Genomic DNA, 18,586 nt, shown 5'->3' on the forward strand with positions numbered 1-18,586 from the left:
CGATGGATAAACGGAGAGTTTCGATTCAGATTTCGAACGGAGAGCATTTTGCTCTGTTTATAGCGAGGCATTTCGCTGTGTTGTTTTCGTATTTGGAAGTAAATACGTGCGTAAACGTTGAGTTTACGGTGTTGTGTGATAATTGCTTACTTGCTGATGAATAATTTAGCAGTTGTTGAAGATCTTTCCTGTACATAGTGTAAATAAATTTCCTGTGTTTTTATCAAGAACTGTGTCTTCATTTCAAGAAAGTGGAAGTCGCACCGAAACCGTTACAATTGGTGCCCAACGTGGGGCTTCTTCTGGACTTTCTTGGAGTAAGTGTGACTTTGGACATTTTTTCATAAAGACTGTTTGAATTTATAGACTTTGTTTTTATGGTGATTACTCGCGCAATGGATGACCAATTAAAACAACTTCTGGAAGCAATTAATGCTGCGAAAAGTGACTTGGCTGAAAGTTTGGCGGCTAATCAAGAGCTTGCGGCGGACATCGAGAGACTGTCTCATCTTGCTTTTTGCGACTCTCCTGCGGATGTTCGAGACAACCTGGCACTCAACTATTACATCGACGGGGTTCGAGATCCGGAAATCCAGAAAGCTCTACGGATGGCGGATGTCAAAGACCTGAATTCTGCTGTTGTGTATGCGATGAGATACGAGATGTTGTCAAGAGTTGGAGTCGTCCCGAAAACATCCATCAGCTGCGAAGTTTCCTGGGGCTCTGCACGTACTACAGGAAGTTTGTGAAGGGTTTTTCCAACATTGCACGACCTTTGCATAAGCTGACGGAGAGCAAGCAAAAGTTTGAATGGTCCAAAGAATGCGAAGATGCATTTCTACGACTGAAGGAGGCTTTAACATCAACGCCTATCCTCGCCTATCCTCAGCCTGAAAAATCCTTCATCCTGGACACTGATGCGAGCAACGAGGGCATCGGAGCTGTTTTATCCCAAGAAATTGACGGAAATGAACATGTCATCGCTTACTGGAGCAAATGCTTATCAAAGTCGGAGCGAAATTACTGCGTCACCAGAAAGGAGTTACTGGCCATAGTGAAAGCTGTAGAACACTTCCATCATTACCTCTACGGCCGAAAATTTCTGCTTCGGACAGATCATGCCTCATTAACTTGGCTTTTGAACTTCAAAAATCCGGAAGGCCAGATAGCCAGATGGATACAGCGGCTCCAGGAATATGACATGGAGATCAAGCATCGAAAAGGGTTATCTCACGGTAATGCTGACGCTTTATCAAGGAGACCCTGTCCTGAGAACTGCCACTATTGTTCCCGGATCGAGAAACAGTATAGAACGACTAGCCCTACCGCCTATCAGGTGACAGTGACTCCAACATCATCAGAACCTGATCCATGGGGTGATGACCAAGTTCGAAAAGATCAACTTGAAGACCCCGACATAAAACCAATTTTGGAATTCATGGAAAGGGACAGTCGACGCCCTAGCTGGCAGGACGTTTCCATCTTCAGTCCTGCAACAAAAAGATACTGGGCTTTATGGAACTCACTCCATTTACGGAACGGCGTGCTACACCGGAAATGGGAACCTAACGACGGCAAGACACACCGGAAATGGGAACCTGACGACGGCAAGACATCTAGGTGGCAGTTACTACTTCCCCCAATAAAGTTCGGGAGCGCTTCTTCTGGAGTAAGGCGAAGGATGACGTGGAGAAGTGGTGCCATTCTTGTGACGCCTGTGCTGCTCGTAAAGGACCGAAGAAGAGAAGCAGAGGGAAGCTACATCTGTACAACGTTGGAGCTCCTTTCGAACGAATTGGGATCGACATCCTGGGTCCTCTACCAAAAACTGCTGATGGGAACAAATACATTCTCGTTTCCATCGACTACTTCACCAAATGGCCGGAAGCATATCCCATTCCAGATCAAGAGGCTACCACCGTAGCAGAGACTCTAGTCCAACATTGGATCTCGAGATATGGAACACCTTTGCAGATTCATTCCGATCAAGGGAGGAATTTCATCTCTGCTGTGTTTAAGGGCCTATGTCAAATTTTCGGAATTGAGAAAACTAGGACAACACCACTACACCCACAATCGGACGGCATGGTGGAGAGATTTAACCGCACAATCCTAAATAATCTCTCGCTTATGGTCTCCAGAAATCAACAGGATTGGGACAAGAAGCTACCTTTGTTCCTGCTGGCCTACCGCAGTGCTGTCCACGAGACTACCGGATATGCCCCATCTCAGATGCTCTTCGGACGAGAGCTTCGGCTACCTTGTGATCTCGTCTTCGGTCGTCCTCCGGATGCGCCTTCATCGCCTGAGGAGTACATCCAGGATCTCCAGGCCCGGTTGGAAGACGTTCATAACTTCGCACGAGAGCGAATTAACATCGCGGCGGAGAAGATGAAGACCCAATACGACACAAGGTCTACTGGACATGAATTCAACGAAGGCGACAAGGTTTGGTTATGGAATCCCATCCGACGGAAAGGTCTGTCACCCAAATTGCAGTCGCATTGGGATGGACCCTACAAAGTCCTTAACCGACTAAATGACGTCGTAGTGAGGATCCAGAAATCACCTAATGCAAAACCTAGGGTTGTACATTATGATCGGTTAGCCCCATACTATGGCCATAGTTCATGAGTATTACGTAAACAACCATGGTTGATAACATAAAAGTTGTAGATAATTTTTGCTTTTAATGTTTAGTAATATTTCTTGTTATTATTGTGTTTTCTGTATCTGTTAGTTATTATTTAATGTGTGGAATTGTGAACTTGTGATAGAAGTTTGGCACCCTTTCTGGGGATTGTACTGCCCGGGACGTGCAGTCCTTAGGAAGGGGGCAATGTTACAAATTCTGTAAATAGTAATTATTGTAGGAACGTAACCTGTAAATAGTTTCCCGTAATGAATATACAACCCCTTTTTCATTCGGCTAAAGTATACGACCCCTATTTTCTTTCTTTTCATTGATAACGGTCTACGCATTTCTCGAAGCAGAAAGAATGTTGTGGAAAATTCTTGGATGTTTATAAAAGCCGTTAGCGATGGATAAACGGAGAGTTTCGATTCAGATTTCGAACGGAGAGCATTTTGCTCTGTTTATAGCGAGGCATTTCGCTGTGTTGTTTTCGTATTTGGAAGTAAATACGTGCGTAAACGTTGAGTTTACGGTGTTGTGTGATAATTGCTTACTTGCTGATGAATAATTTAGCAGTTGTTGAAGATCTTTCCTGTACATAGTGTAAATAAATTTCCTGTGTTTTTATCAAGAACTGTGTCTTCATTTCAAGAAAGTGGAAGTCGCACCGAATCCGTTACAATATCGTCGCCTCAGAGCAACAGCATAGGCGGATTTAAGACTGAGTTCCTGTGGGGGCAGGATTTTTTTTTTTTTTTTTTTTTTTGAGCAACATTTTTATTGCCTCCCCCTCCCCCCACTCCCATGTTTTTGTCGGTTTCCTGTGATGCATAAGTCCATGCTTTACTTTTTTATGTGTTGTTTTCATTAATATGTGCTTCCATGCTGTCCTTTTTGAATTGACCTTAAGAGAGGGAGCTGGTATCAAGAGAGTGACGCAAGGCTCCCTTTTAAGAGGGAATAGAATGTCTCCAATTTTAGGGGACCGGGGGTTTCTCCCTCGGAGGAAATTTTGTAAAATGGATATAAAATTCTACATTTTGAAGCCGTATAAAGGTTAATTGGATAGACATAGAAATTGATAACTAGATTATATAGTTGTACAGTATTGTTCAAACTTTGTAAGAAACAGCCATTTTAAGTTTGAAAGAAAACATAAACTAAAGATTGCTCATTACAACAACCTTCTTTTAATTATAAGTAATGCAGAAAACTAAAAGGAATAGAGGTAGTGTATCATTTTTCCCCCCTGGATAAACAGATTAACAATATGCAGTAGAAGTAATTAGAGCCCACTTTGCTTAGGATTTTCAAAGACTTATCTAATTATTTTCAAGGACTCTAGAATAAATAAAATTATTTTACGCACTTCATTTGTACTTTCCAGTCTCTGATATTTTAGTACTTGATTGTAAATTTTTAGTCCTGTTCTAACTTGGTAAGAAATAGCTATTTTAAATTTAAAAGAAAAAAGAAACCATAGATTTCTCATGACAACTTTTCTTCAGTTGCAAGTGGGGCAGAAAACGAAAAGAAATAGAAGTAGTGGGTATTTTTTTTCCGTGCTAAACAAATAGACAATATGCAGAAGTAAGATAAAAGCAATCAATACAAAAGAATTTCCAAAATACTGCATTCGGGATTGAATAAATATCAATATATGAAACATGTGAGTCGCAAAAATTTATTTCAAATAATATGTTACAAACGTGAGAACCATGATTTTTACATTTTTAATACAGGATGCGGCAAGGAGCTGATTTTGACATACTTTGGCATTCCTCCCCCTCTACCATTTGTTAGAAATTTTAAAATTTAAGGTTTGTAGCCACACGTTTCCAAATTTTCAAGGTTTTTCAAGCAATTTCCATTTTTTAAGGAACGAATCATGAATTTTTTTTTTTTTTGGGGGGGGGAGCTAGGAACCCACTTCAAAGCAGGGGCCCTAAGCAATAGCTTGTTCATCTTACAGGCAAATTTGACCCTGTTTGTAATTCAGATTTTTGCTTGATTTTTTGTAATTTTTGTGAAAATTCGTCGGTTTTTACGGTTAAAGGATTTTTACGATTTTACCAATCTTTGTTAGGTTTTTATAGACTTTTATAAAATTTCAGTAAATTTTTCCAAAACTTTTGATGACTCAATTATTTAGATTTCAATAATGACAAGGACTGACTCACTTAGACTTAGATGATTATGACTTACCTTACTTTTTAAACAGTATTTATAAAGTAAGTAAAATTGTACTCTCCCTCTAAGTAAAAAAGATTCATTTAATCAAAAAACTCAGATAATTGAAATTTATTCAATTTGCGATAGTATTTATTTTCTTTCTCTCTCTTAAAAAAATTTTAAAAAAAGAGAAAGAGAAAAAAGAGAAAAAAAAAACTATGTTTTTTAGACTTTCTCAAAAAGCCAATTAATCTACTAAGAACATAAATATTATGCACAAATAATACTTTAAATGTGGACACAAATCATAACGAGTAGATCATTCTGTTAGCGCGAATGGAGGGGGGAGTTTTTCCCCTTTGCTTTAGGTTCTAATTTGTTAAATTAATCGTCAATTATTATAAGTGTTATAGTTTAATGTATAGCTTGTTTAGCCTATATTTTCATTCATATACTTGCCCAAATGGTTTTCAATCCAAAATAGTGAATTTAGACACATTTTCAGCACCCCAGTGACAGCTGTACTATTTGTATTTAATGTTCGTTTTTTTTCCTTTTCTTTTCTCTCATCAGAAAAGGACATTCGCTTTTCTCTTCATTTTCATTGAACTATTCAAAAAAGATAAAGTCATGATTTTTTTGTTTTAAGATTTTGGAAGATGTGTTGTTACTATATAAAGTCCTCCCAAAACTGGGGGGCCTTGCCCCTATGCCCCCCTATAAATTCACCCATGCCCTTCTGAACTATTCAAAAACGAAAAAAATTATAATAATTTTTTTATTTTAATTTTTGGAAGATGTGTTGTTACTACATAAAGTCCTCCCAAAACTGGGGGGCATTGCCCCCCTCTGCCCCCCCATAAATCCGCCCATGAGCAACAGTAGGATATCTTAGTGTTATATATATTTTTAATAAGTCCAACTAATTTCAGAACCCACCACATATCTTGTCATAAATAATAAAATTTTAAAAACACTAGGTGTGATATTTTTTGAATAATTTATGGTCATACATGTCACTAAAGCAAATAAAAAAATGAAGTTTTATACCTTTCTTGCATGCTGTTGCCACATTCAATCCAATGCATAATCAAAATTTTAGTACAAAGAAATTCTAAAAGAATTTTAGGAAGAAATCCCTAAAATGTAAAATGAAAGAAATTAGTGAAACAAGCAAGATGTTTTGAACTGAATAAAAAATTTGGTTAAAATACTTTTGTTTCAAATTATGCTTTAGTTAAATTTTCAGGAAGCGAAACAGAGAGCTTACATTAATGTCTTTTTTGATTAAAATCTCACCTCACTTTGCCCTTTTCACAATAAAATTCTACAAAGACTTTTTATTTTACTTCATTTCACCTTCTCTTTCTATTCTGAGGATAGTCTACCACTAACAAGTCTTCAATTTTAGTTATTGATTTTAAAAAGATAAAATAACTTTAATTAAAATTAAAGTTTTTATATTTAATTAAGAGTAAAAGTTGTTATATTATTCATGGGCCGAGGTGGTCTGATTGGTAAGGCACCAGGCTCGTAATTGAAGAGTTCCGGGCTCAATGCCAGTCGGTTGAAGATCCTCTGTGTTCACTGATAATGACTTGGGCATGCTGAATATGCCGTGGTCGTAAAGTCCTCCATGTGAATAAATATCTCTGGAGCTGCTGAATTAGGAGTTATTCAGCTTCTGGTTTGGTTCTAAATTTCCAAATGTTGATAGATGGTGCTTCAATCTATTGTCTGCTCTCTGAACCAATTCGCACTCCCACCTAAATGGTGCTCCCATCACTGCATTAAATTGACAACTAATTGCAACTTGGGCTTGGTGATCCGATTGGTATTAGCAACAACAATATTGTAGCAAAAATTTGTAACAATGATATTGTACGAAAGAACAGTATATTTTTTTACATAATCTAATTAAAAATTAAATCAAAACAGACAAGAGACTTAATTAGCTTTTCATTAATATTTATTCATAATTAAAATAATTTAATGTAATACTCGGGTAAACAGGTAGCGTTTTAAAACTTGTTTATTTCAATACAATGTTTAAATAAAAAATGTGTCCTGGTGTACAGAATTCAGTTGAATCTCAATAAGCTTGATCTATCTTTGCAATTTTCTATTATAAAAATACAGTGAAACCTCCCTTAATGGACACCTCTAATTAATGGACATTTCTGCAAGTCCCAGTCCCTTAATATAGGCCATTCCATGTAATTCACTCTGAATAGTGGACACTCCGAATAACGGACAGTTATTTCACAAAAAATTTCCCTTACGATCGTTGCAATTCCGGTTTCTTCTTTTCACAGAATATCTTTGTAACTGCTTGCCTTACAAAGCTTTTCATCCTCCACAACTAGTATTCACCCCCTCCCCATCATTTCCTTACCACTGTTTCTTGGAATTAAAAGGGTGGTAATGGCAGAGGTGGCGATTGGGGCTTAAAAGTTGAGGGGCAGAAAAAAAAAGAACTACAAGACATGGGACTTTTTGCGGGCAGCAAAAAATGAAAAAGAAAAAAAAGTCAATTTTGTTACAGCTGGTTTTGAGAGTATTGAAAGCAGATAAGTGAAAACTGATGTCAAACAATTAACGTACATTTTTCTTAAGATTTTAATGAATTTTATGCACAATAACTATTTGAAAGTTAAGATAAAAAAGAGAAAACTGGGCACTTTTTCTAACTGGGGCTCTCGGGAGATGCAATTGAGCAGACCGGCGCCGGTAGTAGCCAGTTTTATGGTGCCATGGTTTCATCGTGTTGTTTAGTTTTTAGACATGAAAGAGATTTGCCCCTATTCAAGGTCAGATTGCCAACTCATGGGTGCAAGTTTGGTGATGTGTCCAAGACGGAAAATATTTTCAGACCCCCCCCCCCCCCCCCAAGCATGCGTGCTTAAGGAAAAAAAAAATATGTATAAATGCTGTAGATTTTAACTATGCCAGTTTTGGAATTATGGTTTGATTTGTATTTTAAGATTTTGACTTTTCTGGGAAGGAAGAGGTTTAGTGACTCCCTTACATCATTTTTTTTTCCCAAACCCACAATATTGGGCGAATTTCAAAAATATTAGAGAAAGAGGGGGGAACGCTGTGGGCTCTCCACGAAATTGAAGCTTTAAAAACAAAATTGTACTCCATCTTTCGCAACATGTTATACGCTTTTTGAATGCATTAACGAAGGGATGAAGTTTAGGAACTCTCCTGCGGCAATATTTCGAAATTGAAGTTACAAAAACGCAATTTTAGACAATGTTGGATAATGTTTAGGGGTAAAAGCGTTTGGCGCTAACCACCATTAGTTTTTTTACGATCGTAAACATTTTCATTGCAGCAGTAAAATCGCTTGGGACATAAGATTTTCACTTTAGCAACATAAATCAATTCTGATCGTCTACCCATGGTAGCGCCATCAAACCAGAAAAGAAGAAAAGGAGGGGGAAGGGTATAGGCAACTAATGATATAATGAACTGGCACCATTCCCCCACACAGTCTTCATTTGAAAAAGAATTCTTTTATACGATAACAGGTGGCGAAATTAGCAATAAAAACAGCTTCAGTGAAGCAGATATATTTTTTAAACGAGGTACTTTCCAATATTAATTAATTTAAAAAAAAAGCAATAGGGGAACTGAATCCTAACCCCAGAGAGGGCCTCCGAATCACATCCCTCTTAAGGCACTAAAATATATTTCAGCTTCCAAAAATTTTCGGAAGAGAACTCCCAAACCTCTTCCTCTGAGTTCACCGCAAATATCCTAAATTTGAGTTTTTAAGACTTCAGTTTCTAAATTTTTTTCTAGGAACAGTACCTATATACATGACTTATGACGGTCTAAAAGTTTTAAAACTGTAATTTTTGAAACTTTTTGAAACAAGCTTCCTACTCCCTTCCCCCTTCAGTCCTCCAAAGATAGCCCAAACCAGACTCTTAAAATTTCAGAAACCAAAACATTTCGGGCTGGGGGCGGCGGAATCCCCCCCCCCCCACTGCGTTTACTGAAAGCAGTGTAAGTTTGTGTTTAACATTTATTTTTCTATTGAAAAAGCAACTCCCATCCCTACATAACCAAAGACAACCCAAAGTTTCAAGACTTCAATTTCGAAAATGTTTCGAGAAAGACCCCCGAAATCCTTACCTCTTAACTCACTCAAAAATAGTCAAAATAGCATAGCTTCAGCATGGAGAAAATTTCCATGCCCCCCCCCCCTTCCGCAAACTCCATTAAGTTATTTAAGTATAGACTCAACTTCCTTAAGTCATTTAAGAATAGCCTCAAATAGTTTTTAATACGTCAGCTACAAAACATTTTCCGATTAGAACACCAAAACCATCTCTCATAAATTCACCAATGATTGCTTAAACTATTGTTTTTAGGACTCCAGTTTTCCATTTTTTTTTTAAACCTCCTCCTCCCCACTTTTACATCATTAAAACAGCCTAATCATTTTGACTTAACTTTTAAGTTTGCAGAGCAGAAATCCTGATCCACTCCTAGCTTCAAAAATGGTTTTCAATTCAGTTTATCGATATTTTATTCTAGAGCCCTTGAGTAACCCCCCTTTCCCCTCTTAGATTGTTGAAAATATAAACGTTTTAAGACCACAGTATCGTGTGTTAATTTGCGGACTTACCTTTACTTATTGCAAGAGCAGCGTTTTTTCGCAAACTAGTGCTGCCGTTATTTTCTTCGTTTCCCTTCGCGCTCTCTCCCCCCCCCCCCCCTTCGCCATATATTTCCATTATAGCGGGTGTTAGATTGAAAGACATTGGACTTTAGTGATTCCTCAAGTTTTAGAATATTTTACCAGAAACATGTCAAAAATGCAGAATCAGTTGCCCATTGGTGTTTCAAACCAGCTTGAAAATTTCCCCCGATTCTTTCCAAAATTCACATTTTGACTAAAATCTTCAAAATCCCTGATAGTTTCTGTTTTACCTGGGATGGTGAACGCCCATTACTGTGACGTAAACATTTCATCCCGTCAGCAATTACTCTCAATCGGTGATTCAGATTCAACTTTAAGACATTTTAAAAGCGCACATAATTTTCATTTATGCATATAAAGTTTGCAAAAGAAAAAAAAAACGCAAATCAAGAAAAAACGAAAGGATGATTAAAAAAAATGCAAGAGAAAAGACTAAATTTTCAAGTAAAAGACGATTAATTTGAAAAATCAGGGAGAATAGCGAGCAACTTCGCGGTTTGCAGTTGGAAATAACAGAGCAACCTAAAAAAAGTCAAACCGCGCGAGTCTAAAAGCCACTCCTCCAAAAGCACGCAAACAAAACAAGCCCATGGTAGAAACTCGAGAGAACCTCGATGTAAATTCGTGGTTATGGAACGTGTTACATCTCAACTCTAGAAGTATTGCGCATGTGGCGCCATCGCAGTTGTTAAAAGGCTCGCACATTCTGCTTCGGCAGTCGTTACCTGAAGACTTAGGTGCAGGTGCACCGAGATTTGTTTACACATTATGTTTAGTTACATAATAAAAGTGTTCTACCTACATTTTATCAATTTACCTTTTTAAAATACAGTCCACTATAAATTAAACCAGTGAACCTTACCAGAGTGGTCCGCCTAGCCGGACAGAAATACCGAAGCCATGGCAACTGTCATAGAAAAAGTTCCAACTGTGATAAACCGTCAAAGAGGAATTCTCAAAGGAAGAGTTACAAGAATTGAAAATTTCCTAAATACCGTTGAGTTGGAAGAAGAAACTGAAGTTCAACTGACAGTGAAATTAGAAGCCCTAAAAGAAATTCTAAGAGATTTGAAGACCCTTCAAACAGAGGTACTTGGGCTACCGGATAGCGTTGACATAACGGAAAACCTTCAGGCATTTGAAGAAATTGAAATTTCGATTGAGAATACAGAGGTAAGAATCCGAGCTCTCCTCTCTCAATTTCATAAAAACGCCAATTCTCAGATTAGTACTAACGGATCTGCTACGCAGAATGTACCTCACGCTAAAACTAAATATAAACTGCCAGCAATTCCCTTACCCATTTTTACCGGCAAATATGAGGAATTTCAAAATTTCACTACGCAATTCAAAGCCTTAATCCATGAAAACGAGCAATTAAATGACACGCAAAAGCTATTTTACCTTAAATCTGCGTTAAAAGGTCAAGCTCAATCTTTGCAAACCTCGGAAGACACTTACGATTCGTTAATGAATGCCTTAACTTCCCGTTTTGAAAATAAAAGACTTGTTGTCAATGCCCATATTCAAAATTTATTCAACCTAGAAAAAATAAACAATGAATCTCCAAAAGAATTGAGAAATTTAATAGATAATTTCAAAAAAAATCTATGCGCTTTAAAGGTGCTAGAATTTGATCAAAATAACCTTTCAGAAATACTCTTGTCTCATTTATTTTTACAAAAGGTTGATAAAGAATCTTCAAAACAGTATCAAATGTCTCTTAAAGGTAAAGATGTTGAAAGTTTCGATCAATTGCTAGACTTTTTTGAAACTAGGGTGTCAATATTAGAAACAGTGAGTAAAAATACACAAACTAAACAACCTCTTAAAAACCTTGGCCCTTCGTCGCAAAAAAGCAAAGCGTTTATAGTTCAAAATAAAAATAATAAACCGAGGGTATGTGTTTTGTGTAAAAACAACCACACATTGTTTTGGTGTGTTGGATTTCATGACATGAGTGCATCTGAAAAACTGAAATTTGTGGAGCAAAAAGGACTTTGCAAAAATTGCCTTAATGCTCATGTGGGGATCTGTAAATCAAAATATGTGTGCTCTGTTTGCAAAGGCAAACATAATACCTTGTTGCATGATTGTTTAGGTGAAGTTTATCATAACGCAATTGTTTCTGACTCAGAAGGTCGCAATTTACGTAACTTTTTGGACTCCTCGCAAGAAAGTTCTACTGTTTCTGTAGGTCAGCAAAGTAAATTTGACAGCAAAACAAGTGCGACTTTAGTATCTCGCACACAACAAATAGGTAATTTAATGACAAAATTAAATGTGTTTGTTTTGGGAAAGGGCAACAATCGCGTGGAAGTGACTTGGTTAAGTGATATATGCTCTGATATAAATCTCATGACGGAAAAATTAGCAGATTTCTTGGGACTTAAGAAATTGCTAGTCAAAAATTTGTCTTTAAGTGGAATAGGTGACCATTATGTACCAATAAAGTACAAGGTCATTTGCTGCATTAGCAATGCAGATAGAACTTTTGAAAAACAGATTGAGTGTTTTCTTGTTCCGCAAATCGCGGCAAAAATTCCGTCTAAGTCTTTTACTATAAACGAATGTCAAATTCCTAGTCACATTGTGTTGACTTGTCCAAATTTCTATAAGAGTACGGACATAAAATTGTTGTTAAATAGTAGCTTGTTTTTTGAAATTTTGCGACCGGCAAAACTGTATTCTGAGGATAAGAAATTAATATTTCAGGACAGTGTTTTCGGGTACTTGTGTACTAACAGCACATTACAGGAAACAGATTTAATTAACTGTTATCTAAGGCAAAATTCTAAGTTAGATACTTCTTTGGAGAATTTCTTTAAAATCGAGTCTTTTCCCGGAGATAATATTGAACCGACTAAAACGGAAGACGAAAAATTTTGTGAGGAACATTTTGTTAGAACTCACTCTAGAGATAGTACAGGTAGATATATCGTAAAATATCCAATGAGAGAGAACGCGGAATCGTTATTGGGTTTTTCAAAACTTACTGCAGAAAAACGATTGAATAGTATTTGGGCCAAATTGAATAAAAACAATACAATGGAAAATTTGTACCGTGATTTTTTGGCTGAATATTTATCGTTGGGTCATATGGAAGAAGTGGAGGATGTCGAAGCTGATGAAAAACCGGGTAGGGTATATTATATCCCACATCACCCAATATTTAAACCGGAAAATAAATCTACACCTCTGCGGGTAGTATTTAATGCTTCCGAAAAAACCTCATCAGGATATTCTTTGAATTCCATTCTTCTATTCGGGGGAACTATTCAGCAGGAATTGTTTTCGATTGTGCTAAGATTTCGTAAGCATAAAATTGCCTTTTGTGGGGATATTCGTAAAATGTACCGTCAGATACTAGTGCATGAGTCGCAAAGAGATTTGCAAAGAATTCTCTGGAAAGATAGCTGTCAGGCCCCTGTAAAGATATACAGGCTTACTACTGTATCCTACGGTATTTGCTCGGCCCCTTTTCTTGTGACCCGTGTGTTGCAGGCTTTAGCGGATGATGAAAAATCGGATTTTCCTATCACTTCAGATATTTTGCATAATGACACATATGTTGACAACATCTTAACAGGTGCAGCGTCTGTAGATGCCGCAAAACAGTCATTAATATCATTGCGTAATCTTTTAAACAGAGGAGGGTTTGAATTACATAAAATTATATCAAACTCTGCAAGAATTATGGCTGATGAAGAAAATGCTAAATTATCGTTTGACTTTTCTCAACCTGTGAAAACTTTGGGAATGTTATGGAGACGTGATACCAATAATTTCAGTTTTGACATCACGTATGAAATTAAGGACATGTTCACCAAACGAGAAGTCTTATCTACCATCTCTAAACTCTTTGATCCCCTTGGGCTAGTAGGTCCAGTTCTCACCAAGGCGAAGCTTATAATGCAAGGTCTATGGACCCTGAAGTTGAACTGGGATGAGCCGTTGGCGAAGGATGTGATGCAAGAATGGACTTCGTTTCTCGCTCAGCTCCGGCAAGTTGATCAAATTAGTGTAAAACGACCAGTGATTGCCGATAACACCGATGCATTTGAAATTCATGCATTTTCGGATGCATCTCAACGTGCCTATGGAGCAGTAATTTATTTGCGTTGTGTTGATACATCTGGAAATTTCACAACCAGACTTTTGTGCAGCAAATCTAGAATATGCCCTTTAAAGATGTTAATCATTCCCAGACTTGAACTTTGTGGAGCTCTGCTGCTGGCGCGATTGGTGAATAAGATTTCTCTTATTCTGGAGCTGCCAATATCTAAAACTTTTTGCTGGACAGATTTCACTATTGTGTTATGGTGGATCAACACTCCCGTGACAAATCTCAAGACTTACGTCGCCAATCGGGTGGCGGAGATTGTGAACTTAACCGGTAATTGCAGTTGGCGGTGGGTGAGTTCGGAAAATAACCCGGCTGATTTGATCTTGAGAGGTACCACAGTCAAGGACCTCGTTTCGAATGAACTTTGGTGGAATGGTCCGGAGTTTTTACAAGGTGAACTGCCATCAACTGAAAATTGTGATTTTTCTTGTGATCCTGCTTATGAACTAGAACTTAAGAACTTTAACATTAATACATTTCTTATTTCAGAAAATGATGAATTTTTTGAATATTTGTTAAATGTAACTAATGATTATTTTAAATTATTGAGAATTTTAAGGTTTATTCTCGTATTTTCTCGGAAGTGTAGAAAGGAAGAAAGAAGTCAATCCTCCCTCTCTTTGGATGACTTGCATTGAGCTCGAACCATTCTTGTTAATAAGGTGCAAGTAAGGCATTTTGGGCCTGAACTTGCGGCCTTAAAGAATGGAAAAGGTATTTCAGGCTCAAGTAAAATTTCGTCCCTAAATCCCTTTGTGGATTCAAATGATAATTTAAGAGTAGGAGGACGCCTTACTAAAGCTCACATTGAGTTTGATGCCAAGCATCAGTTAATCCTTCCTCAACATAGCAAATTAACTTATTTAATTTTTGAAAGTTTTCATAAAAGATACTTTCATATTGGTGCCCAGGGATTGCTTCATTTTGTGAGGCTGCAATTTTGGCCTATTAATGGCAAAAGCATTGCAAGAAAGATTGTGCATAACTGTAATGTTTGTTTCAAAAATAACCCAAGTTCGCCATTGCAGTTAATGGGAGAATTGCCTTCTGAACGAGTAAACCCAGTTGCCCCCTTTGTCAATAGTGGTGTCGATTTTTGTAGACCATTTCAAATTCGCGTAAGTAACCTTCGAAAGGCAAAAATTGTTAATGTATACATTTATATTTTTATATGTCTTTCTACAAATGCCATTCACTTGGAGATTGTTTCCGATTTAACCTCGGAGGCATTTATTGCTTCTCTGAAGAGGTTTATCTCTAGGCGGGGAAAAATTTCAAGCATTATCAGTGATAACGCAACCAATTTTAAAGGCGCGAATTCTGAAATTAAGAAATTACTGGCACAAGCAGACACGCCTACCTCAACGTTAAATAACTATTTATTGTCTGAAGAAATTGTTTGGAAAAATATTCCCCCTCGTTCTCCTCACTTTGGAGGGCTATGGGAATCAGGTGTGAAATCCTTTAAGCATCATTTAAAAAGGACCGTAGGTAATAATAAATTAAGTTTCGAGGAATTTACCACTGTAATGGTTCAGATAGAAGCAATTCTGAATTCCCGTCCACTTACTCCTTTATCAACCGATGTGAACGAGTATGAAGTTTTGACCCCTGGTCATTTTTTAATTGGCCGCCCACTACTTGCACTTCCAGAGCCGAATTTAAAGGACATTCCAGAAAGTAAATTGTCTAAGTGGCAAAAATTAACAAATTATGTGCAAGTAATTTGGAAACGATGGCAGACTGATTATTTGAATCACTTACAGCAGCGTAACAAGTGGCAATTTGCTAAGGATAATGTTGAAGTTGGTACGATGGTACTTTTAAAGGAACCCAACGTACCCCCGTTACAGTGGCCACTTGGTCGTATTGTGGAAACCGTAAAGGGTTCAGATAACAAAATAAGAGTCGTAAAAATTAGAACTTCTAATGGCATTTTCACTCGATCTATTTCTAAAATTTGTATTTTACCAACTCAGTAAAAGTTATTTTTGGGTATCGAAATTTGCCATTTACAATTTTTTAAACTGCTTTAAATGTTTACCTCTAATATATAAAGTAGCTTTTGTTATATCGCTATGTTCATATCCTGTGATAAATTCTGATTGTTTTTGAAATGTATTATATGATTGGTTTTTTGAAAGTTGAACCTTTCAACGCAGGCGGCAAACTTTCATTGTCGCCAGCGCATTTAATGCAAAATGAAGAAGAGTAATATTAAACCATATTTTTTAAACACTCCATTTTTCTTTTTAAGTAAAAACTGAAGTCATCGAATTTCTTTCCGTCTTGACCTCCGTCTCGGAAATTTTGTCCAAGATGGAAATCCGTCCTAAGACGGAAGGTCTTGCACTCATGTGCCAACTGTCAAACATGCACTAGTAATACTCGATATAAAATAAATTAACCATAAAAAGTGTGTGGGGGGGCGGGTTGCTCTGCTGACTCGCCGCCGCTGGTAATGTGGCTAAAAATAAGTGTGCGTTGTCTTGCCAATCATTTTTAAGTTGGGAAAACTCAAATCAGCGAAATTTTAAAAGATAAAGACGAAACTAGAAAATTGTAAATTGTGAGTTCGAATGAAAATTAAAAAAATTTAGAGTTTCGTAAAACAGAAACTAGTGAAATTGACGAGGTTGCCATGAAATGGTTCTGATCTGCTCGTGCAAAGAATGCCCCAATAAGCAGAGTATTAATTCAAAAAAAAAGCCACAGAAGCTGGGAAAAACTTGAGAGATTGACTCTTTTAAGGCGTCAAATGGATGACTTGAAAAATTCCGAGCACTGCACAACATTTCTTTTAAATCCATTTGTGGCAAAGAGAAGTCCGTAGACCCAGCTCATGTTATGGGTTGGATAGAGAAATTGAAATCGCTGTGCGAAGGATATAATGAGAAAAATATTTTCAACCCCAAAGAAACTGGTCTTTTTTATCACATTCTTCTAAAAAAAACATATGCTCAAAGGGAGACAAATGTAGCGCAAGAAAGATATCTAAAGAACCTCTCACTGTTTTACTGTGTTGCAATATGATCGGCGAGTTTGAAGCTCCTCTTGTTATCGGAAAAGCAAGAAAACCGAGATGTTTCAAAAACATTGATGTAGATAAACTTAGGGTGTCCTGGAAATCAAATAAGAAAGCGTGGATGACGACTGAAATAATGAAAGATTGGTTAGTAGATTTGGATAAAAGGATGAAGAAGAAAGCTAGAAAAATAATTCTCCTTCTGGATAACACCACATCTCATCCTGATGACTTAAAACTGTAAAATGTTAAGTTAGAATTTTTGCCGCCGAACAACTCCTCTGTATTACGACCCTTGGGTCAGGGAATTATTTGGAGTTTTAAAGTAGGTTACAAAAAGCTTCTAGTCAGGCATTCTTTCGCAGATTTCTTCGTGTAAATCTAGTGAAGAATTAGCAAAATCTGTAACAGCTTTGGATACTGTTTTGTGGATCACGCCAGCTCTCAAAAAAGTGGAACCTGGGAGCATTGCAAAATGTTTCAAAAAGGCAGGATTTTCATTCAGGAGTGAAAAGATACCTGACAGTTAGGAGGAGCAGAAGAGGAAAAAGAACTTAATGGTTCAATTGGATTCAAAAGTCAGTGCTGAAGACTACATTCAAATTGATGAAAACTTGTGGATTGAGGAAGAGAACTTGAACATTTCAAATATCATTTCTCACAACATAACTGAACTATGTGTTCTTTCTGACGATGATGTTCTTCCTGCGATTGAAAATGATGTTTGACAATTAGAGACTTTTCGGAAGCACTGAAATACAGTAAAGAATTGAAAAACTTTTTCCTGAGCAAAAGGGGACACTGAAGGACTTGCTGAGGTAAATGATTTAAATATTTATATTGAGAAACAAGCTTGTAATGCAAAAAAGAGATGTCAAACTGTTTTAACTGATTACTTTAATTGATTAAATGCTTTTTAAGACAAGTGTGTGCTGTCAGTATACCTTTATTAAGAAAAAAAAAGATTAATTACACTTGACCTAAAATATAGTAAACCTTTCGCAATTGTTTCGATTGTGTTCTACAAAGGGAACAACAATCCATTTTAAAAAGGAAAATTAAGTAGTCCCTCCTAATAGCGGACACCTCTCAATAACGGACAAAACTTCTAGTCCCTTGACTGTTCGCTATTCAAAGGTTTCACTGTATAATTTTATATGAGATAGGGTTGAGTGGGATTATTGTGAATAACATCTATAACTTTAATATTTACAACAATTTTATGAAAAAGCAAGAAAAGTATGATTTTTAGTTATTTTTTAATATGTTATTAAATCGTGGAAACAATCATCCAACTCTTGGTACTTATATATACCGTATTTTACAGTATAAGCGCCATGACGCATCAAGAAAAAAAGTAAAAAACCCTTTATATGCGGCGCATATTACGGGTGCGACAGATACAGTCTTTTTTTTTTTTCAAGTAAAAAAAATCCAAGTTGTTACAAAACGTTGAAAATGCTGCCAATAGACGGAACCACATTGTCCTGCTGCTGGCAGGTAGCACAACATAACAATTAAAGTAAATAAATATTTGCAGTATTTAGAACAAGTTGGTAACTGATTGACATAACGGCAAATGACTAACATTACAAACTACAATTCTACTTCATTGATTTCTTCAAGCAGAATTTAATGGTTTAATTAAATTTCTACATTTCATTTTAGATTTTTTTTTTTTTTTTAATGTTAAAAACATGGTAACTGACCGACATGAATGCAACCTGCGAGAAAAGTAATACGGATTGAATAAGAGATTCGTCTGAGAGCAAAAGGAATTTTTCATAAATTTTAATTGGGATCAATTAATAACCTTACAGTATATGGCATTTGATTCCAAAAATATTAATACACTAAAAAATTACAGTAATTAGAAAAGCTTGATAACTGACTGACAGCCCGTTAACTAGA

The 18,586-nt window shown here is 36.7% G+C and overlaps 1 protein-coding gene across 2 annotated transcripts in view; it reads right to left on the reverse strand.

Annotated features, from left to right (window-relative positions):
• LOC129218415 (serine/threonine-protein kinase 3-like) overlaps positions 1 to 18,586 on the reverse strand; it is an 85,847-nt gene that overhangs the window by 45,007 nt on the left and 22,254 nt on the right. The window contains exon 2 of one of the 2 annotated variants that reach the window (XM_054852669.1): positions 5,858 to 5,946. The exons of the other annotated variant lie outside the window; for it this stretch is intronic. Coding sequence (XP_054708644.1) covers positions 5,858 to 5,895 — 38 coding nt within the window. The 5' untranslated portion in view covers positions 5,896 to 5,946. The remainder of the gene's footprint in view (positions 1 to 5,857; positions 5,947 to 18,586) is intronic. 2 annotated transcript variants of the gene reach the window in all.

This window comes from Uloborus diversus, chromosome 3 (genome assembly GCF_026930045.1).
Source record: "Uloborus diversus isolate 005 chromosome 3, Udiv.v.3.1, whole genome shotgun sequence".
NCBI classification, from domain to species: Eukaryota; Metazoa; Arthropoda; class Arachnida; order Araneae; family Uloboridae; genus Uloborus; species Uloborus diversus.